The sequence below is a fragment of the Plectropomus leopardus genome, chromosome 15, assembly GCF_008729295.1.
Source record: "Plectropomus leopardus isolate mb chromosome 15, YSFRI_Pleo_2.0, whole genome shotgun sequence".
Classification (NCBI taxonomy): domain Eukaryota; kingdom Metazoa; phylum Chordata; class Actinopteri; order Perciformes; family Serranidae; genus Plectropomus; species Plectropomus leopardus.
The window spans coordinates 3,958,520-3,985,038 of NC_056477.1; the positions used below are offsets into that span (position 1 = coordinate 3,958,520).

Below are 26,519 nucleotides of genomic sequence, written 5' to 3' on the forward strand. Positions count from 1 at the left end.
GTCTATGTGTCTGTGTGCTTTATCACTTCTGAATGAGTGCACATTGTATTCGCTTCACTCCGGCAACACACACACACACACACACTCACATGCACACGCACGCACACACACTTACACACACTGTCAGGGTCCCAGTGGCGGCGTATTTTTAGCGTAGCAACACAAGCAGCTCCAGCCTCACTGGTTGTTGAGCTGCAAGTGGGTGGCAACACACACACACACACACACACACACACACACACACACACACACACACACACACACACACACACACACACACACTGAGGATATCAGTGTGTATCTCTGCGTCTGTTTTCAGAGAAACAGAGTTCAGGCTCTGCAGACTCTCCTCAGATGCAGAATCGTTCTCATTGGTCGAGTGGATCGTCAGTGGGCGTGGCCAGAGAACACACTGTGACGTGATGCAGAATATTGCCAAAACGCAGCGTTTGAATTCATTACTGTCGGAGAGTCAAATGGAGGAGAAAGTTCGCCATGGATGAGCAGCAGCAGCCAATCAGTGAACAGATCTGCCACAATTCTGCCGTTATTATTTTCATAGTCGATCACTTGCTGATCATTTGCTCTCCTGATTGATTAATCAGTTGTTAAACAACAGAAAACAATTCAAAATATCCATCACAGTTTCCCAAAAACAATTTATGATATTTTTATCTTTTTTTTTTTTGTCTGACCAACAAAAAACAAATCACAAATCTAATCATTTTCTATCATGTAAAATCTCCACACTGGAATCATTAGATGTTTGGCAATTTTGCTTAAAAAGACAGTTTGTTCATAAATTCATACATTTTCAGAGACCAAAGTGACAACTTCTAGATGTTTTTTTATTTTTTTTGTTTCATGCCTGTACCACTAAATTACTTGAAACTTCTGATGTGTAGATTCAGGTAAATGGAGAGTCCTTTTTGTTGATGGAGAGCTGATCAGCAGTAGTTTGGTGATAAAAACATGATGTCGTTGAACCTTGTTTGTCTTAGATTGAAATCTGCTTTTGAACACTGCTGATGAGATTTAGGCTTTTTTTGGGGGCTGACCCCGACATGTTGAAGACAGAAACAAACGTCTTGAGGCTGAGATGTGACGGTCTCGCTGTGTGCAGGAGTTTAGTGTCTCAGAGCTGCAGCTTGTGCCGAGTCATGGTGCCGTTTGCTGACTGCAGAATCCAAACAGACTCTTGGTGCTGAGTCGTGCTGCTGACTCTCTGTTTACCTGCTCTGTTTGTTCTGACTCCTTCAGCGACAGCGAACACCTCGACTGCAGTTTAAAAAGCAGTCAATAAAAAGTGCGTCACACTTTTCACCCACTTTTTTAGCTGCTACAGGGAGTAAAGCATCAACTTTTCACTGATAAAACTGATAAATAGTCAAATTAAAATCAAATTCAAAAGTAAAACATTTTTAAACAAACATCTAAAATGGCTGATAGAAAAATTTGAGAGTGGAGATTAATTAACAGATTATTTAAAGTGTTTATAACATTTTCTAGTATCAGAAAATATCCTTATTAATAATTTGATTATGATTTAGCACCATTGTCGAACCTATCCATAATCAGTAGTTGCTGTTTGGTATTAATCAAATATATTTTTAAACAATTGGGAATACATATTTGTAGTCAATTATAAAAAAAAAAAAAAATTATTTAATGACTAACAATAGTTTTTTTTTGTCTACCGCTGATGTAAACAAAGTTACAAAGTGCATCTCAAAGTGCATGAAAGTAAAACAACAAAAAGCTATATATTTAACTATAACAACTTCATTATTTGATATTATTAATTGTTTTAACTATCATTTTAAAATGGTTTCATAGCACAGCAGCTCTTCAGAAAATTCAAGAATTAAGTTGTTTATGAAGGGCATTTCTTACACAGAAGCAATCATAATTCTGGATAATAGATATTATAGATTAAAGAGACAAAATAATCTGCAGAGTGTCCAGATTCGTATCAGTCTTTCTCTGTTCCTGCAGCACTTTCAGAGCAGCTGCGTGCAGATGAGGCAGCAGAAACCAGCGTATCAGAAAACCCTTTTAACTCAAAGGTTTTCATTTCGTGCTTCACCTGCTGTCACCTCTCACTGTAACTGCATCATTAATGAGGTGTGTGTAATTATACGTCAGGATCCACATTCAGAATAGACATTAATTGGTAATTATAATAATTGATCTAGACATTTGATTTGTCATCATGCAAAAAATTGTACATTTGAAGAACTGTACAGTCCATGAACGCCTCACAGCTGAGGGGTGTGTGTGTGTGTGTGTGTGTGTGTGTGCACGTGTGTGTGTGTGTTTCTCAGATCTTGTAGTAACGTGTTGTGACCAGACAGAGGCACCATTCTCTCAGTTTACACATAAACTCGCTGCAGATCAGGAAGAGGCTGCAACAGCCTGCAGCCAATCACAGAGCAGAGTCACGGGGTCACATGACACAACAGTGCAGGAGACGCTGCCGCTCTGACACTTTAAAATCATCCTCCTTTTACCTTTTAACAGAGTAAAGTTTGCTGAAGTTTCTGAGTCATTTTCTATCATTTACACAAATGATAAATAAATAAACAATAAATAAAAAAACAATACTAGATCTTAATATATCTGCTGCTACAGAAGTTTTAAGATATTTTAAGATAAAACTAGAGTTGTAACCAGAACAGACTTAAAGAATAACATTGAAAATAATATAAAAACAAACATTACAGGACTTACTGATAGTTTAGAAACAAAAAAAAAAAGAAATTAAAGATGGTAAATTTCATTTAAATCAAGGTGAGGCAAGTTTATTTTTATATCACCCTTCAGTGCTTTACAGTGTCACAGAAATTCATGAAATACAATATGTTAAGAAAACCTTAAAATTGCATTCAAACACTTTAAGACAATCAAAGATTTCAGTCAAATTTAATAGAATTTTTCATTAAATATAAAGAGTATCTGTTTGTTGTTCATGGGGTCTCAATGACCCTCCACTAACTTCATAGTTATAAAAACCAACCTAAAATATATTTCACATATACATGTTAAGCCTCAAAAGTCATGAAGTAGTCCTAAATTTGATTTTTTTTTCTTACTTGCCACAAACATTTTATCTTATGTAATTTATCCATCTTTTGATTTCTTCTGTGTAAGTCCACATTTCTGATGTTAACAATATTAAAAACTTACACAATCCTAATGCTGTCTGTTTACTTTATACTCGCAGTTACCTGTTGGCAAAATGTAGATTAACTTAACTCACTCGAATGATCATAATCCTGAATAAAACCTGCCTCTGCACGGGACCACATATATCCTGCCTACCTCCAGTGCTTCATTAAGATTTGTCCTCCCTATGTTTGGTTAAAAGTTATCTTAACAACATCTTAAAAAGCATCAAATTTAAGCGTCTGAATGCCGTAGACAAAAAAAGAGCATCAAAAAGGTCAGTGTTTTATGCTGAAAATGTGAAGCTGAAGTTATTCTGCATTCTGTTTTTCTGCATTTTGACTCTTCTTTTGGCTGCTGTTTGTGGTTTCTCTGCCCAAATTATTTGCACAGTGTTTAAATAAAATTGAAGATTAGTATTTTATGTGTTATGTCTGACTGACAGTCACATTATCTTCCACTGACTCTGCTTCTCTTTTTGTGTCTGTTTTCATCTCTGCAGGTTTTGGGCGAGCTTCTCGGCCTGCCAGTCAGAGCCGGTCTGAGAGCGTGTGTGTGTGAGGGTGTGTGTGTTCGAGGGTCCCGTCGCTAACGGCAGCAGGCAGCAGGTGGAAGGACCCGAAGGCGGCAGCAGCGGCGGCGGCGGGGGCGGAGTCGCAACGAGGTCAAGATGACGTCGGTAGCGGCGGAGTTCGACCACATGGAGATCCAGCAGCAGTACAGCAGCGATGGCGTCAACAACCGCTGGGACGCCGACGACTGGGACAACGAGAACAGCTCAGCTCGCCTGTTCGAGCGCTCAAGAATCAAAGCCCTCGCAGGTAGGACGACAGACGGATGAATGACTGAATGGATGAATGTTTGATGGAGTTTTTCTCTCAAGCTCTTCAGAGCTGGCTGATGTTGATTTTGAGCCTCAGGAAGGCGGATCTGCGACTTTTTGTCGTTCTGGCTCAGTTAACTTGATTTGACACAAGCTTGAATTTCAAAGTTCTTTAAAGCCGTTTTGAGGCCAAACCTAAAAGTGCAGATTAATTCTCAGTTAGTTGGATCAGGACCAGGACTTTGTGATGTTGAACCCTAAACGTAAAGTTCTTTGCAGATGACTCCTTTCTTTAGGAGAACGTTGAAAAAAGTCGATATCTTCTGTGGCTGTGTAATTTCAATATGTTGTATTGAAATATGTTGTATATCGCTTAATTTGACTTAACTTTGGTGCATTACCAACAAAGTAGTAAATCTCACATAAACAACATACCTGGAACTGCTGAAACTAGCTCCAACAATTTAATGTCTTAATTTTAATTTGCTTCATAAAAGATGTTGTCAGGTTTATTTCATCATTGGCTGTAAGCAGAAGCAGTGCTTATGTGTCCCTTATTTTTGTTTCAAAGAACCAAACTAGTGGCTGAGAGCTAAAAGGATCAATTAATCCAGCTAACCCCAAGTAAGCCTGGATTAGTTGAACCATATTTGAGCAGGACCCAGAAATACATCAGACTAGTGATGTTTTTGTTGTTGGAACTTTTAGAGCTCATATCTTGTGGTTTGGCTTCGTCCTTTGTGTGTTTTTCTGTTTACTCAGCAGGAAGCTGAATTGTTTCATAAACTGTGAGTTTGCAGAGTTTGTGTCAACAAAGAGAACAATGAATCTTCTCAGAGCTGCAGATTTTGTTGGGTTTTATAAAGTTTACTTTGAATATGTTTCTTCCTCGGCTTTTAGCAAAGGCTTTGCACTGTGTCTTATATTTTGTGTTCAAAGAACCAAACTAGCTGGATGAACGTTAAAATGATCACTTGATCTGACTAACATCATGTAAGCCTGAATTAGTTTAACTACATGTATGTCAGATCTGCGGTGTTGCTGTTGTTGTTCTTTGAGATCGAGTACCTTTTGGTTTGGCTTTGTCCTGTGTGTGTTTTTGTGTTGACCTAGCAAGGGTTTTAATGGTTTTATAAGCTTTGGGTTTGCAGAGATTGTGAGGATAATGAACCACCACAAAACACAAGTTGAAACATTATAAAATCAGCAGGATGATGGCGAATGAAAATGGAAACTTTGGGTTTGATTTTTGATGGTGAACTTTCGTCTCTGTGCTCATGTAGTCTGGTGTTGAACTGACTCGGTGAGTTCAGGCTGCTTCATCACTCTGCAGGATCCGTCCACGTCACACCTGTTAATAATCAGGAGTTAACGAGCGGTAACGAGGCTCATTAACGAGCATCAGGAGTTTAACACATCTGGCCCTTTTTAAACGTGTTAGTTCAACTGTTTCACATCCAGATAAAATCCAGACGAGACACTTTCACACATGTGCATCTCTGTAATCTGATCGGTCCGTCTTTATTTTCTGGTCTGCGTGTAAATCGGGATCAGTCCTCCTCTTGTCCAGAGGGGGGCGCTGATGCACCTGAAGCTATTTAACATAAATAACAAAAACAGTAGAACTAGAAACAACTATCCATACCTTAACACAAACACAAACACGAATACATTTACGAACTACAAGTGAGTTTTTTTGGTTTAAACTCATACTTATTTAAAAAAAAAAATACAAAAAAAACATTCAGCACTTATGGCATCCACTCTCATGTTCTTATGAAACAGTTACGTAAAGTTACATAATAAAGTATTTTTAGTCATATTTCGTAAGTGTTTGTGATTTCTAATATTGTTACTTCAACAAGGTAGAATTTTAATGTTAACATGTGTGATGAGTTAATGTTGATTGATATTGTGGCTCGCATGCCATTTTGTGTGTGTGTGTGTGTGTGTGTGTGTGTGTGTGTGTGTGTGTGTGTGTGTGTGTGTGTGTGTGTGTTACAGTAACTCTACCTCTCTCTCTCTCTCCGCCTGCTGTTTTTACCCTGATGGCCGACTGCTCCAGTAGTGTCCCACTTCACTAAATAATTCACACCAGTGTTAAATATGCAGGAGAGTGCTGTCGGTGCGTGTGTGTGTGTGTGTGTGTTGTGTGTGTGTGTGTGTGTGTGTGTGTGTGTGTGTGTGTGTGTGTGTATGCGCACACTTTTAAAGGTACGGGGTGGAGCTTCTGTTTCTTGATGGCTGCTGAGAGAAATTATAAGTCTTGTGAAAGCACTTAATACAGATACTTTTTTTTTCAGAGTTTACACATAACATTATTATTTATGTAAAAATAATATGGCACTTAATGTCTAAAAGAAAAGGAAAATTATGAAAGTCTTTAAGTTGCATAAATATGTTTTTATTATAGGCAGTTATTTTGTAGCTACATGAAAAACTGAAAACTGATAAAAACGTCATAAAAATGCTAAATATTATTACTATACTAAACACACTAACATGATTATATAACAGTTTTAAATGTATTAGGTTCAGCTGTACAGTCTGTGTAATGCAGCAGAACGGTTTCACCATTAAAATTAACTCTTAAGTCAACACTCTCATACAGGAGTTTATAATTAAAATAAATACATTATCATTGAGGTCATAGCTCGTGATGGCGCTTTATGAATGGAAATAGAAGAGGGAAGAGGGAGATACATCTTTAACTGGGCCTCAGCCAAAAACTGCACATCATACCTAAGAAAGTGGCCACTGAGAGTTTATTCTCTTTCCTTGTTTTTTAACCTTTAATGAGGGAAGTTTCACAGACAGCCACACTCTCTTTTTAATGGTTCACACGCCCAAAACATCCACAGTTTGATCTCGTGGGAGGGCAAAATATGTGTTTTCTATAGGGGGGACGTTGTCTGAATGTCCGGCTTGTGCTCCTTTATTCCCCGTCTCCTCTCAACAGCCTCTTCCTGTTCGTGCTGAGCTCAGCAGGCTGGAGGATGTGTGGGGCGGTGACATTGAATTAGCACTGTATTTGATACAGGCCGAGTGTGTGTGTGTGCGTGTGTGTGTGTGTTTGTGTGTGTGCGTGTGTCCTTGTCGTCTTTCCTTTGATTACAAAAACAGTCTTTGTCTCTGCTGTTAAAGAGCTGAGAACCACATTAAAGTACTAACTAGCAGTAGTTCTAGTACTTGTACGAGTTGTTCTAGCAACAGCAATTAGCAGTTTAAATACCTAAAATTTGAACAGCAGTTGAAGAAGTTGTAATTTTATTCGCTGTGGTACTAATAGTCCTTGGAATAGTAGTAGTAATAGTATTAGTTATAGTAGTAGTGAGGGCTGGGCCTGAAATATAATTGAAATTACGATAAAAGTGCAATATTCAAATGGCAGGAGCTCCAAGTTTTTGATGAAAGTAAAATGTGCCACAACATGCCATCATGAATAAACATTGTGATGCTACAGAGATGACCAGGCCTTCAGACTTTATGAGTAACAGTTTTTTTGGTACATGTATATATTATATATATATATATATATATATATATATTATTAGGACTCATACAACTGATGGCAGTGTGATTTGTTTTTTGTGTTTCATGTGCAGCTTCCAACAGCAAGGCCTATAAAAACAAGCTCATATAAGATTATTATAAACGATTATTGTGCCACTTTCTGTTTTGCAAAGATGCTCATGTTTTTGTCTGGTGTTATACTGTAAATCCTTTACAGCGGTGCACTTTCACCCCTCCCTAAAACTCAAACTCAATCTCAGTCAGCCTGTGGCATGTTTAGTTCACCTAACTCCTGCACTTAAAGAAAGTTAAGACATTTTTTCCCCAAAAGTTCAATAAATGCACAATGTTTCCAAAGTCAGTGAGTAATCCTGCTAAATAACTGTGATTTTGATTTTTGCCACAGTCTTCCAGCCCTGCCTTAGTCATAACGCTTCAGTGTCTTTTGTAAAGAAAATAGTCAAACGTAGAGTGAGTTGACGTTTGAGTAGATCTGATTGACGACAGAAAGTTTGATAATTAACTGTTTAAAGCAATAAAATGATGCGATTTCAGCTTCTCACCACAAGAGGATTAGCTACTTCTCAGTGTTTTCCATCACTGTGAGCTGAACATCTCTGACACTGAAACATGACAGAGCGATCTGTGTGTGTGTGTGTGTGTGTGTGTGTGTGTGTGTGTGTGTGTGTGTGTGTGTCATTCAAACCATCAGCGACGTCTGAAAACTGATGCTGAGACCTCAGCCTGTGTGTCTGTGTGTGTGTGTGTGTGTCTGTGTGTGTGTCTGTGTGTGTGTATTCGTGTAGTTGAAGCCAAGTGTGTTACGCCTCCATATGATATCCTGGGAAACACAAACCGCTGATCACCATGGAAACGCAGGCAGATCTACTTACAGAGAAGGCAGAGACAGAAGGAGAGTGTGTGTGTTGGGTGTGGGTGGGTCTCTTGGTCTGTGTTAGTGTGGGTGGGTCTCTTGGTCTGTGTGTGTGTGTGTATGTATGTGTGTGTGTGTGTGTGTATGTGTGTGTGTGCATTTTTGATTTGACTTTATGACGTAAAAAAAACTGCAGTAGCTCATACTGATTGTCTGAAAAAATGTTTCTGCAGCATAAAGTCAGATGTTTTTGTCCTAATTCTAATTATGAGTCTGTGACTTTGACTCAGCGTGCAGTGAACACTGACATGGACATCAGTCCTGACTCGGACAGTGTTTGACCCGCTGAGGTCTATCGACCTGTCGGGCCCTTGGCTGTGGCCCTGAGGTGTTTCTGGTAAATTTTCTGACTTCAGAGTCGCTCAGAATAACCGGAGAAGCTGCTGAGGAGGAGGAGGAGGAGGCTGTCAGGAGGACCGGCCATCAAACCTCCACACATGTTCAGCACCAACTGCAATGTGACTTTGAATGTCTGATGTCAGATTTATACTCAAATCAAATAGTTTCTGATTCAAATCAAAGTTTTGTCAAGTTTAGACCATAAAACACTGAACTCTTTTGGAGTTTGACGTCTTTTTCTAAATGAAAATAAAAATGGTTTTGTAGCAGATTATTTCTCAAATAATCTCTCAACTGTTCAAATAAAACATCAGATAACCGTGAAAAACAGCCCTTAAAATTGTTGTTAGACTCACAGACTAAGGCCGCGTTTAGAAGTAAATGGCTCTACTAAAACGAAAAAGTCGATCATTAGCATTTGTCAGAGCAATCCTTGTGTACAAGGATCCGCAAAAACAACCGAAAATGCTGTAGTATAGAAGAACATCATGTGCATGCGCAAAGTGCGTCACTGCGACATCACTGTTCTCACAGGATCTGCACACTGCCCGTTTACACGGCGACAGAAGCGGCTGGGTTTTCAAAAAAGTACACTCGTTTCTGTGTAAAAGGCCCCTAAAACTCAAAGAAACCTAATTTGTCTCAATGTAAGACAAGAAAAAAGCAGCAAATCCTCTCATCAACTAACAAATGTCGGTGTTGTTGTTGACAAATGACTGAAAGGATGAATCAACATCAACATGATACATTTTCTGACATTTCAGTCGCTTCATCTCTATTAGAAAAACATTTATGTTACATTAAAAGTGACATTTTAAAAGAGAATCAGAGTTCAGTTTCTGAGTTCTTAGTATTTTTACTTGGTATGAATGTTTTTGCATATTTAACATCGTGTACTCGTATAATTAGGTGAACTCTGGAAGTTGACTTGAAGGTGTTAGAAGAAAGAAAGAGTAAATAGTTAAGTGCTATTATGTGAAAATGCTTATTTGCTGTCTTTCTGACACAAAGTGCTGCTTTTCAGCTCTTCTTTCATTGCAAACATTACTGTAGGGACAAAATCAATTTTTAAGACGTCAGCTTGGGCTGTGAGCTATTTGAATGGACATTTTATAGACTTAGTTAATAGGTAGATTGAACAAATAATCAATAATTAATGAAGATTAAATTACAATAATCACCTCTGCAGCGCCTGCAAGTTAATTTTCCAAGACTGAAACTGTCAAGAAAGCTAATCAATCTAAACTCTGATTTAAAGGATGAATTAACTTTTGATTTGTAGTTATTAGAGAGGAAACGGGAAATTATAGGCAAGTATTTATTATTAATGGAGTGTATTGATCTGTTAAAGCAGAGGACTTTTAGGAAAAACTGGACTGAAGCTCTAAAGTGACGACGACTCACTCAGCCGCTCAATAATTAGAACCAGGAACAGTCCAGGCTCCCCGCAGAGAGCAACACACACGCACACACACACACACACACACACACACACACACACACACACACACACACACACACACACACACACACACACACACACACACACACACAGGACACACACACACACACACACACGAGTGCATGTGTCTCACTTCCTGTTCGGAGGACCAGATGGTGGAATGCTGGGAATGTTGGTGTGTCGGCTTTTTGTTTTTTTAAATGTGTTGTGGTTTTAAAAACATCAGAGAAAGTGAAAGTAAAAGAAGCTTTTCTATAATTATCGTCTCTTCTTATTCCTCCTCTCCTGCCTCCTCCTCCCTTCTGTTCTCTTTTCAGAGTATCTTTTAGTTTCTCCTTTTAATTTTTACCTTTTTATTTTTCTTTTTTTATTAATTTTTTTATTTATTTATTGCTTATTTTCTTGTCCTTTTGGTTCTCGTGTTTTCTTTTAGTCTTTTTTTATTTATTTCATTTCTTCCTTCTTTAGTTAAGATTAGATCAACTTTATTGATCCCATGTAAGCGTTTTTAAGTGTCACGGCAGCAGAAATACAAGAGCAGATGTGAAATATGGACAAATATGGTCACTTAAATAAAACACAATATTATGAAAATAATGACCAAATACTTCACATAAAATTAATCACAAAAATCAACACAAATAAAAAAGGAAAATGCAAAAAGGGAAAATGCTTTAGACTGAATGTAATAGGGTTGGAGGTGAAGTTTCTCCCTAATTTTCCATCATTTCATCTCTTAGTTTCAGTATGTAAAAGAGTAAAAACACAGCTGGTCATTTCTTACAGTGTGCAGGAAAACATGGCCGCTGTTGGCCCTGTTGTTGTTGTTTTCTGGCGCTCTGACCTCACAGGAATGTCTTTGTGTGGTCAGGAGGGTGAGGCGGCGAGTCGGTGTGAAATTCACCACAGCAGCGACACAAGTTTGAACCCTGAATGCAGCAGCAGCAGCTCTGGACTTCAGCTCGTCGTAACATCTCGTCACTGACGGCTGAGAATGAAATTAAAAAATAGGAGGAACAAGTGTCAGCCGCAGCTTTTCACTCAGTAAAAAAGTGAACAGTGTTTTCGGGAAGCGTTTCTTCCCCGCGGCGTCCTCTGTGAGCAGCGTTAGTGCTCCGGCTGGATGAATGGTGCGTTTGGTTCGTTGGCGGGGCCCGCCCCGAGGGGCCGAGCCACGAGGAAGCCAGATGACGGGAGGAAACGTGGCGTGACGCTCAGCATGCAGGCGGAGGACAGAACGTGTTGTCATGTACAGATTATCAGCAGAGCATAAAGAGCTGCCGAAATTTCGGTCCATCTGTTGTCTGTTTGCTGTGACCTCTGACCTTTGACCTCCGGACTGATGGCTGCTCGTACTGTTGGAGATGTACTTTTAGATCCTCAGTCTGACTGCAGCGACTCTTAAGGTTCCTTAAAGTGCTGCTGTTGATATACATTTATTTAGATTGGGGCGCTCCATGTACAGTGCCACAGGTTCGATTCCGACCTCGGCCCTTTGCTGCGTGTCTTCCCCTCTCTCCCCCTTTCACGCTTAAGTCTGTCCTATCTATTAAAGCTGATTTTTTAGTTTTTTGAATTATTTTTAAAAAATATTTAAATATTTTAGACCGATATTTTGTTAATATTTCTGACTCATATTAGAATATTTTTCTTATTCTTTTGGGTTTTTTTATTACCAGAAAATGTCAAAAATCAAAGTATAGTGTGTGATCTGAAAAACAGCCTGATGTAATCTTTACACCTTTTTTCACACCAGATTGAACTTTTTCAGAAACTATTAAAGGGAAACTTATGTATTTGTATAGAAAGATAAATGTGTTCATTAAAAAAAAATGTTTTAAAGTGTAAACTATCCTCCAGAAATGACCTCAGCTGTTTTACTGAAATATTTAATATGTCTGTGATAAGATTTTCTTAAATCTGTGTTCACTTAGCAACTTTTTCACAAACTTTCAACAGATCTCATCGCCTTCTTCAGCAAATGGGAGTCGCTTATCGGGTCAAATAACGTGACCCAAGTTTAAACGTGATGACACCTAAACGACGTCTATTTGCTGAAGAAGACTATGGGTTATGGTTGAAAGTCCTGTAAAAAGCTAGTAAGTAGTAAATGAGTTTAGAGTTTTAATCACAGATACTGTGTGAGCACAAAAGTGGATCTTTATACTGACTATGATTTAATATTAATGATTTTTAGTTCACCATTAAATCACCATTAAATATGGTATCTATATTTCAGTTCCTGTTGTCCTCAGAGCTGTTTTTCGGGGATTTCTGTGCTGTTTCTGACCTGTAAAAATGTCAAATGTTGAGAAGTTTTGCAACAAATTGTCAAAATAAATGCAGTTTAAAAATAGATTTAAATCAAAAAGCAGTTCGATCAGGATTATGAGTTTGAGTTGAAGATTTGGCTGCAACTTTCAGCCCCACGAGAATATTTAGGTTTGATAATCAGCCGTGAAATTGTCTTAAATCAAGTCTGAAAAAGTGGAGTCACGTCAGATGTGCAGCGTTTCCTCTCGCTGTCTGTGTGACCTTTGCTCTGCTTTTATCTGTGAAGAATCGACTCTAGTTTGTGAGTAAAAGTGAATCAGACTTTGGGTGGAGTTGGTGCCCTGTGAAATCAGAAGGTCAAAGGTCATATTTGTGATTTAGAAAGTGAAGTTCGGTGAGGGAAAATCCCTTTGTTTCACCTCAAAACTTTCACTGTCGCCACCTGCTTGTCATGTTTGTGAATGTGGAGTTGAAGCTCATTATTTTTGAAAGTTTTCTTTTATGACTAAAATATAAAAACACATAAGTTTTGGGATTTTTGCTCAAAACTGTTCTGATAAAGTGTTTCTGAGAAGTTTTTGTTCTCTGCCATAAAAATCTTCAGCATTCTTTAAATTCGAACATTTTCACGTTTTTCGCCATCTGCAGATATTTCAGGGTCATGTGAATATTTGTTCCTCGTATTGTCTTTGTGTCGTGACCTCTGAACTTTCACCTCCTTGCTGTTGCTCAGTGTCTGGTCTGACTGTGTGTGTGTGTGTGTGTGTGTGTGTGTGTGTGTGTGTTGTTGATGGACAGCAGGATCAAACAGGAAGTGCTGGCAGGGCTCAGACAGGAAGAACATCTCCACAACAGGCTCTAATATTAGAGCTCAGATATTTTCAGGATGTTTGGACGTCTGTGTGAGCGATGAGCCCGCACACACACACACACACACACACACACACAGACTCCACCCTGTTTCCTGTTCCGTGGTACGACTCGTCCTCTCTGCACACACAGTCTTTTTTATTAACTTTATTGGCGTGAAGACGCCACATCACCACAGTGTCAGGATGAATCCAGAGAAAGCAGAATGAGCTTTTTCACATGATGTTTCCTCTTTGTGAGCAGGTCATTCATATATTTTTGTTATTATTCATATCTTTTTTTATTAAACAGCAACTGCAGATAACTTCGACACACAGATTTCACTCTCAGCACAGCATTTAGCAACATTTCAGACATCAAAAGACATTTACGTACATATCTTTATTTAAGTTCAGAAAAGATTAAATACAATTTTCCCATTTTAAAGCAGGTTCATGTCCATGTAAGTTTGTGTATATGTATTGATAAAAACTTGACGGCGGTGGGGTGTGTGTCTCCGTCCTTTATTGTTCTGCGTCTCCTCTTTGTGAGTCCGTGAACGTAGCGCAGGTTTTTTTTTTTTTTTTTGGTCTTATACTCTAATAGCTCTCCTAATAAACAATCCAGCTCCAAAAATATAAAATCAATACGTGGCTGGAGGTGTTAAAATTGTGGCGGGCTGCCACACATAAATGACTTGTGGGAAACCTGGTGATCCTTTATACATACTTATTTTTGCAGGAAGTATTCACAGTGCGCATTTAGACATTATGAGATGTTCACTGCAAGCAGGATTTGGAGTTTTCACTGCAATTTTACTGCAAGTTTGACTATTTAAATTAAATAAAACGTCATTTTTTTGCTGCACACAGCGCATCGATTCGCTCAGCCCGTCCTTCCCCCCTTCTCTCTCTCTATCTCTCTCTCTCTCTGTTTATCATCACTGCTGCAGGAGTGTGAGCTCTGTGTCTGGGACAAAGTCACACTCACAGTGACAGGATAAAGTATTACACGACTAACATTGCCAAACGGTTATATACGGCTCCGACGACTGAGACGAGCTGTTTCAGCGTCGGTGTGAGATTGTTTGGACCGTTTAATGGCTCAGTGTGGGATGTTAGCTGCTGTTGTTGTTTTTGCTCGTGCTAATCAGGGCAGAAAGAGCAGGAGGAGAGCGACTCAGGGAGACGATTATTTAGTGCTGCGTCAAACCATCACAAAAAGATTTTAATTCTGTGGAAAAACTGAATGCTCATAATGATGAGCGCTGAATCTGTTCCAGCATCACAGCTATTTTTGCAATTTTGTTTTGTCTCTGGCATTTCATCGCCCTAAAGAAAAAAGGGAAAAAAAATCCAAAAAACGTCATTACTTGCATCACAATTTTTAAAATAAAAAAAGCTGTGAAATCAGGCATTTCAGGCTGCAACAATCACAAAACAGCTTACAGAGTCCTTTAGGGACTGAAAGGGAGCAGCGTGCTTTAACTATACCTTAGTTATGGTAAATTCATATTAAAAAGTCATGCAGTAAAGTAAGTGGCAGATAATGTAGAGACATGTAGAATAAAAAAAAACAAAGCATCATCACTTAATTTTACTTTTTTATTATTTTAAATTAGATTAGATTAATTAAATTTTACTTTGATAAATGGTATTTTACCTAAATTCTACACACACACACTTATTTTTACATGCCCATTCTTTCTTATTACTTCTGGGATGTTTTATCATAGCAGCACTAAAGAAATTGCAGCATAAATCTTAAAATATGCTTTGCTTTGCTTCCTCTAGATCAGTGTCCTCTGTTATAAAGAGAAGTATGAACAGAGACACGCCAGCTCTCTCTCTCTCTGTTTGTCTTTCTCTCTCGCCCTCTTCCCACTCCTCCCCTTATGCTAAAGAGTCAATGACATCACCTCTAAGGGCGAGGGCTGTGATTGGCCGCTGGGAGGAGTGGCGGCCCCTGCTGGCGGCCCCTCCCCCCGCAGCTCTCCTTCTGTCTGAAAGGTGTTTTCAGTGTCTGAGAGCCGCCGCCGCCGCTGCTGCTGCTGCTGCTGCACACAGGAGGACAAACCCACGCTGTTTCTCCACCTCCCTCCATCTCTCACTCTGCTTCCTCTCACTGCAGCGCTCTCTCTTCTTCCTCCTCCTCCTCCTCCTCCTCCTCATTGTGCTGGTTCCTCAGGCGGAGGATGGGTGGATTCCTGAATGAAGCGAAGGTGTGATATCTGAAGACTGACAGATGGATGGATGGAGAGAAAACACAAGCATGATGCTGCCACCGCCGTCGCCTGCGCGGTGCGTCTGCTGAGCCAGCGATTTCTGCCTCCACGCTGGTGAAACACTGAAAGACAGAGAGAGACAGAGGGACTCTGCAGCTCATCTCCCGTGTCGCTGGTCCTCCATCGCTCCGGCTGCTGTCTCGGAAGTGTTGAGGAAAAAGAAGAATCGGAGTCTTCCTCTCTGTGTTGAGACCACAGCTGAGTCTGGGATTATTTCTCTACATTATAGAAGCTGTTGTGCGTTTTAAAACTCAGGTTTAAACATTTGAGTTCACTTTGTGGTCTTAAAAGCTCATTTATTCATCTGGAAACTTGATTTAACCTCTTAAAAACTGTTGGAAACTCAACTCAAGCTTCACACTGCTGCAGAGACGTTCATCCTGTGGGATACTCTCCTGGACACAGCTTAATCCTGTTGAAACTCGAGCACCACACTGGTGCGGAGAACTTGAAGACAGTTTGAATCAACTGGAAACTCTTAACTTTCTCTGCTGAGTCTCTCCTCGATGCCTCTGTGGACTCGTCTCATTTAAATCTGTCTCCGTCCTCTCTGGAGTTTCACCATGGAGCTTCAGAGCGCCACCAGCGGTCTCCCCGGCCCACTTTCCCCCGGCCACCTCTCCCCGACTCTGGACTATGCTGGCCCCCTCTCCCCATCCTCGGGTGGCCCCGGCCCATCTCATGCCACCAGCCCTGGCCGGGGCACGAGCCCCAGCCTCAGCCCCATCAGGGGGCCCAGCCCAGGTCCCGGATTCTCGGGCCAGGCTGCCTTCAACTACAACCAGCTGGAGGGGAGGTTTAAACAGCTTCAAGGTAAGAAGAGAGCTCGGAAATCTGTTGAAATGGCCCAAAAAGGAATTTGGGAAGAGAGAACTCCTGGAGGTTTTGTCGAGAGATATGTTTAACATCTCACTCTCATTTATTTGTCATCTTATCCAGACAAAGTGAGTGAAACAGTAGAAAGAGCGTGAATTCCTAGAAACAACCTCAGGAGGTTCAGAGTCGACGAGTCAGATGAGAGCAACAGCAGCTTTTCAAAATGTTACAACTAATCCCTGAAATAAAAAAAACAACATACGTTTACAGAGAAAATTAGCTGCAAAGGGAACAAACAGAAAAGCTGTAGACAAACAGCGGCTGGAGAGCAGCTTTAAATAGATGACAAAAAGTTTGAACACACTTAGATTTCATACTGTGGATTTAGTTATGAGACAGTGCAACAATAGCTCACACCTTACGCAACCCGTCAAACAATTTCAAAAAGCCAGCAAGCGAAATGACAAAAAAAACCCAGAACAAACAAAAGCAAAAATAGCAGCCACAGCAACAGCAACAACAGTGTGGGTGGGAATCACCAGAGGCTCCCTGATCTGATATTATCATGATATGTACGTCACATTACAACATCACTGAGATTTTAATATAATATTTTAATAATATGCAATGTTGTGATAACAATTATATAACCTTTTTTTATCTGCAAAATAAGGTAAACCTTTGTCAACATCTGTTTTTATCTAATTATATAAAGTTTTCAGTCTGTTTATGTCACTCAAGTCATTTTTCTTGCAGCAGCATTTATCACTGATTGATTGTTCTCTCAGGCTACTAAAAGCTGTAGCTGCAATATTACTAATTTATGATCGATTTTCAACACTTTGTGTCAGTGCAGGTTTTCCCACTTATTCATTTATTTGTGGTGGGTTGCCAAAAATAGGTTTTTGGAGCTGGACTGGTTTTTAGGACGGTTGTTGGAATATATATACTGTTCGGTTATTTATAGCACACTTAGGGCAGAGACGCCGCAGCAGAACATCAGGCACATTAAAAAAGAAAATTAACATTTTATTCTTCTGGGTCCAAAAGTTTACGTTGACTTACAAACTGCTCCTCTCATCTGTTGATGTGATGTGATCAGCTGTGAACGGATCAACAGATCAATCATTCATCCGGTGAGTGACAAACTGCTGCTGAGGAAAAAACGCCAAGAGTTTAGAGAGAGACGATACAAAGGGACGCACAGGCATTTAAGCGATGCTAAAAAAACATAAAACAGAATACCTTCCTCCCAACATACACACACATACTCATCATTACAGCACCGCTATGCAAAATATTGCAGTACTATGCTGTTTCAGTCACACTCACAAAAGTAACAAAATTAGACATATTGTTAGAAAACTTGAAAAAAAACTACAAAACTGTACGTTAATCATGCGAACTATTTAACGCAGTTTAGTTTATGTTTCTTTCAGTTCAGTTTTATTTAACACAGAGGCAGGATGTGATTGTCACAGGCTTATTAAATCATTGCAGTGTAACATTGTGTGTGTGTGAGTCAGCAGTTCTAACTTTATCTCGGTAAACTGTCGCTGTATCGGCGCTCCACCCTGCCTCTCATTCATACACGCTGATTAAGCCCATCAGCTGCACCGGGGCTGCTGGGTGTTCGCTGCCTTGCTTGAAGGGCGGGGAGCTGCTGAAAGATGATATTAAAGTTTCTCAGTCAGCTCTCACACCCAGATTCTTTCAGATAGTTGTGATGCGACCAGTGACCCTTCAGTCCGTCCTCCTCTTAGTCAATTACGCACATAATCAGTCAGCAGGGTGTTGGCTGAGAAATGTCCAAGCAGTTAGTCATTTTTTATATTTGATTAACAGAGAGTGAGTTATTCTTTTCTAGGCAATGATTCACAAACTTTGCTCTTTGAAAGGCACCAGATCAATTTGTGTGTTATTACATTTATCCAAAACATCTGACCATTAATCACAAAGAAACGAAAAATCCCCCACATTTCTAATTACAACAAGACAAACAAGTTTATTTACAAAATTAAAACTTTGTCCCAGGGGTCCACACAATCATGATTTTGAAAAGAAAGTTGCAAAACAAAGATGAGGACTTCCAGTTGCACATGGACTAAAAGGGCTCACAATATGGTAATCAAACAGCTGATAGACCAAATATTTCTCTCTGTTGCTGCAGGCTGGTTTTAAGAAAAGATAAAGACTTGCTTGTTTACACAAGTGTTCATCTTTACTTTTTAATATCAATATCCACTGGAATTTGAAACTAATCTGAGATATATTCGGCTGTTTACTCTGACTTTTATTTAAATGTGCATACTTCCTCATGTAATACGTGCAAACACAACTTAAGCACCAGAACGAAAGCGTCCACTTTTTCACGGTTTCAAAGTTAAACACCCTTAAATATGTTGGAGCTAATTTCTTTGTCTTCTGTTTCGTCTGACAAGGTGTTTTCATGGTTTCTTTTTCATAAACTTGAACTGGAGTTTAGTGCAAATGATTTCCATCAGTGCAACTCTTAACCAAAAATTAAAGCCGCAAGCACCAATCCCAGATTCAAGCCCTTTCTGTGCAAACAAAGGAAGCCACTTGATTTCCCAAAATCAAAATCGCAAGAAGCAGGATTTTGGCTTCACAAAGCAGACCAAAGTCACCTTAGCTGGTTCAACTCTGTTTAAGCGTTTTAATAATTGCATGCTGAAAGTCCCACCTTTTGGTCTCCATGAATCAGATGTGAATGAAACTCGGTGGGTGAAGTCGGGACTGAGTGCCGTATGGATCTACTGAATTTAATCAGGATGGTTTAAAGACATCTTGTAGTACCAATAACCTTTAGAGTGAACAATTTTGCACTCACTTCACACACAAGAAGAAGCTATTAAAGTCTCACCAATGGACGCTCTTTATCCGTGAATTGTTTTAACGCCACGGAGGCACACTTGAGTGTAAAATTATCGGCAGGCTGAATTTAGCTGAAGGTTAATGGAGCCAGTTTACTGAATGCAGCGTCATCAACGTGCCGATGCCCAGAAACCATCAGTACCATCCCTCGTATCAAAAAGTGTCTCTCTGGCTGGAGGCCAGGTGGAGGTGATCACTGCAGGTGGTGTGTGAAGCTGTCTGCTCAGAGCTGTTTGATTTCGGAAAGATAATGTGGCTTTAATTTGATGTTTTGTTTCGGAAAGAGACGATGAACCGAAGTGTGAAAGTGTTTCCTGAAGATCTTTCTGATTGTGAAGGCCTCTGGGGTTCTGACAGGGGAAACACTTCGTTACCGCCCCTTTTCAGGTCCATATACATCCTCTCAGGGTCATTCAGTTGAAAAGATCACTCCCAGAAGAACGGCGCATTGTCAGAGGTTTATTGCGTGGTGTTATCGAAGGTCTTATCCGTGAAGTTCTCACTGTGTAGGTTGTTTAGAGAAGGGCGGGTTATCTTGTGTGTTATCTTTCTAGAATCATAAAGTGTCACTGCTAGGATGTGGGTGCGTTAAATTGTTCTGCATTTGTAGAAAGTCGGACTTTAGGAGGGAGTTGAGAGGACTTTAAAAGTTCCGACATCTACACCACGAAATATACTTTTGTCTATCCGTATACTTAGCCTGTCATGAATTCTTGCATTTTTCCTTAAGTGTGCCAAAATATGGCTCAGTGTGGCTTTAGGTTAAAACTTGCATGGTGATTTGTTGACTTTTTTCAATCTACAAATGGAAGCAGTGATTTCAAAAAAATATGTTTGGAATATAATGAGCATATGGATGGAGTTTATTATGCATATTTTGACTCGTTTTGACTTGTCAACACTGAAATCCAATATGAAGCCAAACTAACAACAGCTGGTGTTTTTAAACTTTGGATTGGAAATGGGAGAAAAAAATCAATTCAAAAATCAAACATGAGAAAGACCATTCATGTTGAGTCTGAATTGATTCACAGATTTTCTAAATATATTGATGTCTGTCTTTTGATGAAGTTATGGCAGGAAAACTGTGTTACAGGGACGTAGCTCAGCACCTGGACGGTCTACAGTGCACACACACTGAACTTATCTAGAGTTCATCTTCAATAAAGGCAGCATCTAGTTGCAATTTGGATTTATTAAATGAGTAATAAGTTTTGCAAAAAAAAGGTGAAACACTTGGTGAGTACTAGGCACACCGAGATTAATGTTAGCAAAGTGGAGCATCATCATCAGAGCCAGCCAATCAAGGCACAATACACCACCTTACAAAAAAGTAAAGAAGTTCACACTTTGGAGACTTTGGATGGACTTCTAGTTTTCGAGAATTTCTGTCTGTATCCAATATTTATTGGATTTTAGTTGAAGTTTAAAAAGGAAATCTGGACCCAACCACTCGAACAGAGCTGGGCAAATCTGCATTTTCCTTCCATACCTGCAAATCTAGCAAGGCATACTAAACGTTGTCAGTGCTTTTCACAGGTGCTGTTATTTGCCATGTTTCTTTTAAGCTCCTGATTCCTTTATTTTTCATATTTGTTGTGTTTGGGTGGTTTTTGTGACGTTATCTTACGCCGTTTAAATTTGTATTTTAAACTTAAAGTTTTGCTGTCCATCTTGACGAGGACTCCCTGGCAGGGGAGATATTGTATTTCATGGTTGTGTTTCTGGTTAAATAAAGGACGAAAGACATTATAATGAAGACTTACTGATGTGACGAAGCCTCGTGGATGAGTGTTAAACATCTTTGACTTTGGGTTTGTCATATTAGTGTTCATATCTTCTACAGATGGCAGCTGTAGAGTTTTTCTGTCTTGAAATTATCAGAAGTGTTTAAATTTCTTTTTAACCCACAAAAGTGACAATTTTGGATGACCAGGTTTTGTTTATGTGTCACAGTGCAGCTGTAATGTGGCTCTGCACAAATCATTATGAGATCTTTTTCACAAACCTTTCATTAAACTACCATTAGGACGTAGAGATATTAAAGATGTTCTTCAATAAACCATCCCTCTGTCCCTCGAAACTCTTTAACTTCTCACATCAGATCACAATCAGACAGATAAATAGCTCTGGGAGTTGGTTTTATGAGGTCAGTAGCGACGCGTTGAGAGGATATAAATTCATGCGTCGTCTCGTGTGTTGCTCAGGTGGTTCAGAGCAGCGCCGCACATCCTGAGAGGACGCTGCTTCAGTTCCCAGTGGGGTGATCAATATGGGAGCACTGGGTGATTATTGCACTGAGGGCTAAAGGGAGGAGTAGGAGGGGAGCTGAGGAGCAGCGCCTCCTCCTTGTTAGTACTGAGCAATTGTCCCTTGTTAGAAATCAGGCAATTATGGAGGGAAAGAAGTCATCAAATTGCCTTTTGAACTGACTCATGGGAGATTTTTATACTGAGTCTGTTAGATGCTGACTGATGTCGATGTTAATCACTCAGGAGAAAAGAGATCAGTGTTTCTTTTGCTTGTATTCTAGGAAATTAAAGTAAGAAATATGTAATTTATGGACTTAATTCACTAATAATGATCAATAAGTGAGAAAGATTTTGGGTACAGAGACAGGAAGGATGGATGGATCATTGACTGGTGGATTTGTGGATGGAAATAGAAAGAGGGGTGGATAAGTAGACGCCTGGATAGATCTATTGACAGTTTCCCACACTAATTTATTTGTGGCTGCCTGCCATGATGACAACACCTGCCGACATCTATTGATTTTCTTTTTTTTTGGAGGTGGATCGTTGATTAGAAACGCTGTTGGAAGACACATATTCTCATTAGGTTATCCATTGCATCACACTGTCGGAGCGCAGAGCGTACTCTGGGTACAGATGGAGTAGCAGAACGCCAGGCGAAGTAAAAGTGAAACTTTCCCAACCATTCATTGCACTCAGTCTGAAAGTTTATATTCACTCTCCTCTGCAGCAGCTGCTCCTCTCGTACATTGATCTGATCTGATCGGCTGTGATTGGATTGACTTATGAGCCATCCAAACCATGACTCAAACCTCCAGATTTGGAGAGGGGACCCAGAATAATACAATAGGAGTCACACGACAGGAAAAACTCCTGAAAGTTTGCTCATGAGTTTGCAGCATGAGTGTGACGTTTTGATGGATCATCAAAACGTCACACTCATGCTGGGCCCGTCCTGCGGCTGTCGCTTCCACACAGAATAAGTGTGAAATAATAAGTGGTGCGATTCCTGCCTTGAAGAGGCCGTGTAAAAGAGGCACTGATTGATTTATGGATCGATAAATGGGTGAAAAAAGGATGAAGAGATAGATTGAAGACAGATGTTTAAAAGGGTGGATAAAGCAAAGGATGAATATAGAAAAGTAGATAGATGGAGATTTGGAGAGATAGAGGGATGTGTGGATGGACATATAGATACACTGATACATAACATCGATGAGAGGCGTTCAGGGGGATATTTAAACTGATGCATTGATCAATGGCTGGATTAAAGATAGAGACAGATCAATGACACAGGGTCCAAAAGATAGATAAACCTATGCGTGAACTGATGGAAAAATAGATGAGAAATGGAGGGATTTATGATACTTTCAATTGTCATCATATAATTTGGTGTAACTTACTTTTTAAATAGCTTATGTATTTATGGCATTTCTGTTTTTCTTGTTTTAAATGACAAACTATGTGAATAGCTTTGTCACCTATTAGTACAACAGAATAGCAAACAATTTATATATAACAATAAATAAACATACAATGACAGCAGTTACAGTACAGGATTAAATGTTTTAAAGTATTTTATAGAAATGGAGAGATTAATGGATAGATAGATGGATATATTATCCAAAGGTGATAGATGTACAGAACGATAGATAAGTAGACGGCTGTATCGATGAATCGATAAAGTAAATAAATGGATGGACGCATAGATAGATATCTAGATAGAGAGACACATAGATGGATGGAGGATAGATCGCCTGTATATTTAAATATATAAAATCAATCCTGCAGCATCAGAATTTTAATAGCATATATTGAAGACATATTTCATTTAATCGTTTGAATAATAGATGAATAACTAGCATTTTGTTTCCATCTTAAAATATCCATTTGCATTTACGTCACTGATGTAGACAAACAGCAGCAGAAACATCAGTGACTGATTATTTCGGGTCTGTTAATAGCAGCTTCTGATCCTTTGTTTTCATATTTTGGTGTGGGCGGGGCTACATTTTGGTTTAGATTGTGACAGAAAAGATGGTTAAATACTCACACATAAGACATGATTGATGTTTAAAACACACCAGCTTTTCTGTGAGGTCACGTCACATGGACACAAACACACACACACACACACACACACACACACACACACACACACACACACACACACACACACACACACACACATAACACGCAGCCATGCTTCCAAAACAATAACATCATCCCTCTCTGCTCCCATCATCCCCCTCTTTCCTGTGTTGTCCCCAGCCAGCCAATCAGCGGACATCTTTGTGGTTTGGGAGCCCCTGAGCACAGTGTGTGTGTGTGTGTGTGTGTGTGTGTGTGTGTGTGTGTGTGTGTGTGTGTGTGTGTGTGTGTGTGTGTGTGTGTGTGTGGGGCAGGGTTGAGGATTAAGACAGGGAGGGGTTTTTCTAAAATGGTCTGTAAGGCACAAAAAATTCCCCAAACCACATCGTCATCCCTCGTTCTTTTGTCTCTCTCTCTCTCTTTTTTAAGGTGTTTATCCGCTCCTCCGTCCTTCGTCCTGCCTCCTCTTCTCCTCTTTCCTCCTCTGCCTCATCAATGTTTCATGAGCTTCTGCAGAGCGTCTGTCATTGCCCCGATCATCCCCCTCTCCCTCCTTTACCTCCCTGCCCCTCCATCCTCTTAGTGAAATTAAAAGGGGGCTTCAGCCGTCTCGTTGTGATAAAAGTCACACAAAGGCGGGCTGAGAAACGCTTCCCTCCTCCTCCTCGTCCTCTTCATCAGTGTGAAGTTCTGTACAGGAGGAGTCTGTGACTCTCAGCTGCTCCTGACAAAATCTGATGATGCACTCATCATAAAAATTATAGAAAAAGGAGCTTTTCAGTTCTGATTTGCACCACACTAGTTTTTTTTTTATCAAATATTTTGACCCTTTAAGACCTGGATCCATATCAGTTTTTTGTGCTGCATTCAGACACCTTTCCCTTTCACTTAATCCTCTTAAATCTGAGAAACTGGTTTGATTTCTTAAAAAAAAAACATAATAAGCAACTTGGCAAGAAACGCATACAAAATTAGTAAAAGCTGACAAGGAAATGATCTGAAAATTAGCTGGAGGGATTATTAGATATTATCAAAAAACGAAGAGAAAAAGGATTACATATTTCTCTGAATTATATATTTAAAATTATGTTACAAAAAAGGGGTCATTTTTTATTTTTATTATTTATTTATTTATTTATTTCAGGCACGGACTCAGCATTACTTTGTGCAAAGACATTTATTAACATGATGTGCCTCTGTTGCATATTTTTGTCCAGTACTGTGGACTGTCCATTAACTCTGGGGTTTATTTTTAGGTAGTTTTTTGTTACTTTATTGGGGCAACTTCGTGTTAAGTTCTCATGTTTTTGAAAGTAATCAAGGCGATTTGTTCAGGTTTTAAAGTGTTAATATATTCATACACTAAACACAGGAAATGCATACACTACAACACACACATAACAGGCACGGACTCAGCATTACTTTGTGCAAAGACATTTATTAACATGATGTGCCTCTGTTGCATATTTTTGTCCAGTACTGTGGACTGTCCATTAACTCTTTAGCGCTTTTTAACAAAGCTAAGTTTGTATTTTTAGATCTTGTTATTAATGTGAGTGTGAATTAATTATCTATGTGTGCTTCTGTTTGATAACTTGCTTGCTTTAAATTGTCCCCGAAGGGACGAGTAAAGTACTTTGTATTGAATCACATAAACATAAACATAGAGCTCATCGATCCCTTAACCCATTAAAAATGTATTAGACACGACTTAACATGGAAATTTAATGTCAGTATCTTATTTTACAGATGTAATTTCCTGCATTTTATCAGCTTAATTATGAATAATGTGCACTTTGCAAAATTTTCGATTCAGTTTAACCCTTTGAAACCTGAGCAAACTGACTTAATGTTTTGAAGAAAGCATGAGAAGACGGCAATGAGCTATTTAACAAGAAATAGCTCAAAAATAATAAATTAGTTAAAAATTACTAAAAATGGAAATGGAAATAGCACTAAAAAGGTGAGTAAAACAATAAATAAATAAATAATAATTTTTTGCAATTTTCTGGACATTTCTTGCTAAGTTGTTTGTTGCCTTTTCCCCCCATGTGTCAAAAGAAATCAAAACAGTTTTCTCAGGGTTCAGATGTTTAAAGCTTGCAAAAGGCATCTGAACACAGCCCAAAAAGCCTAACTGATCCGTCTGTCAGTGCAGACAAAATATTCACAGACTTTTTTTGTCTTGTTCCAGTCAGCCATTGTTGCCCATTTATTACTCGTATTGTCTCATATAAAAATCAACAGATATAGAACTTGTGTCCAATAAATTATTCAGATAAAGACACAGTAATTAAAGTCAGCTCATTGTTAATCGGTAATGCAGATTTATTAGAAAAGTCTGCACTGCATTATTGTTTTTCCAAAGTCTAGAATGAACTTTATTTGTTTATAAAAGAAAAAAGTTTCTTAAAGCTTCAGGAAGAAATCAGAGCGGTGATGTTCACTGTTTTTGTTGTCTGCTGTTTCTGCTCGTGAACAGAAACATGAGTCGAATACGTCTCGTGTTGTTTTGTGTTTCTTGGAAACAGTCTGAAAAAGAAAAATCCTCAAAAAGTCGACAGCATGGAAACGATCCAGAAACCTTCACCTGAGGTGGAGCGAGCAGTATCAGTTACAGAGAGAGAGAGACAAAGAATAGTGTTATTGTTGAAGGTGACATGAGTGAGTGTTTGAGGAAGGAGCTGTGTGTTTTCACAGTGTGTGTGACAGTCTGAGGAAGAACAGGGAAACCACTCTGTGTGAGTGTGTGTGAGTGTGTGTGTTATCACCTCGTCTTGTTCCATGCGTAGATTTGCAGCATGAAAGGGCTCTTTGATTGG

The 26,519-nt window shown here is 39.3% G+C and overlaps 1 protein-coding gene across 5 annotated transcripts in view; it reads left to right on the plus strand.

Annotated features, from left to right (window-relative positions):
• Positions 1–26,519, plus strand: part of sptbn1 (spectrin, beta, non-erythrocytic 1) — a 140,755-nt gene that overhangs the window by 43,058 nt on the left and 71,178 nt on the right. For 3 of the 5 annotated variants that reach the window (XM_042501879.1, XM_042501880.1, XM_042501883.1), the window contains exon 1: positions 15,400–16,456. In XM_042501879.1, coding sequence (XP_042357813.1) covers positions 16,207–16,456 — 250 coding nt within the window. In that variant the 5' untranslated portion in view covers positions 15,400–16,206. Of the gene's footprint in view, positions 1–3,667; positions 3,987–15,399; positions 16,457–26,519 lie in introns of those variants that run through there. The other 2 variants (XM_042501881.1, XM_042501882.1) reach the window with 1 other exon arrangement.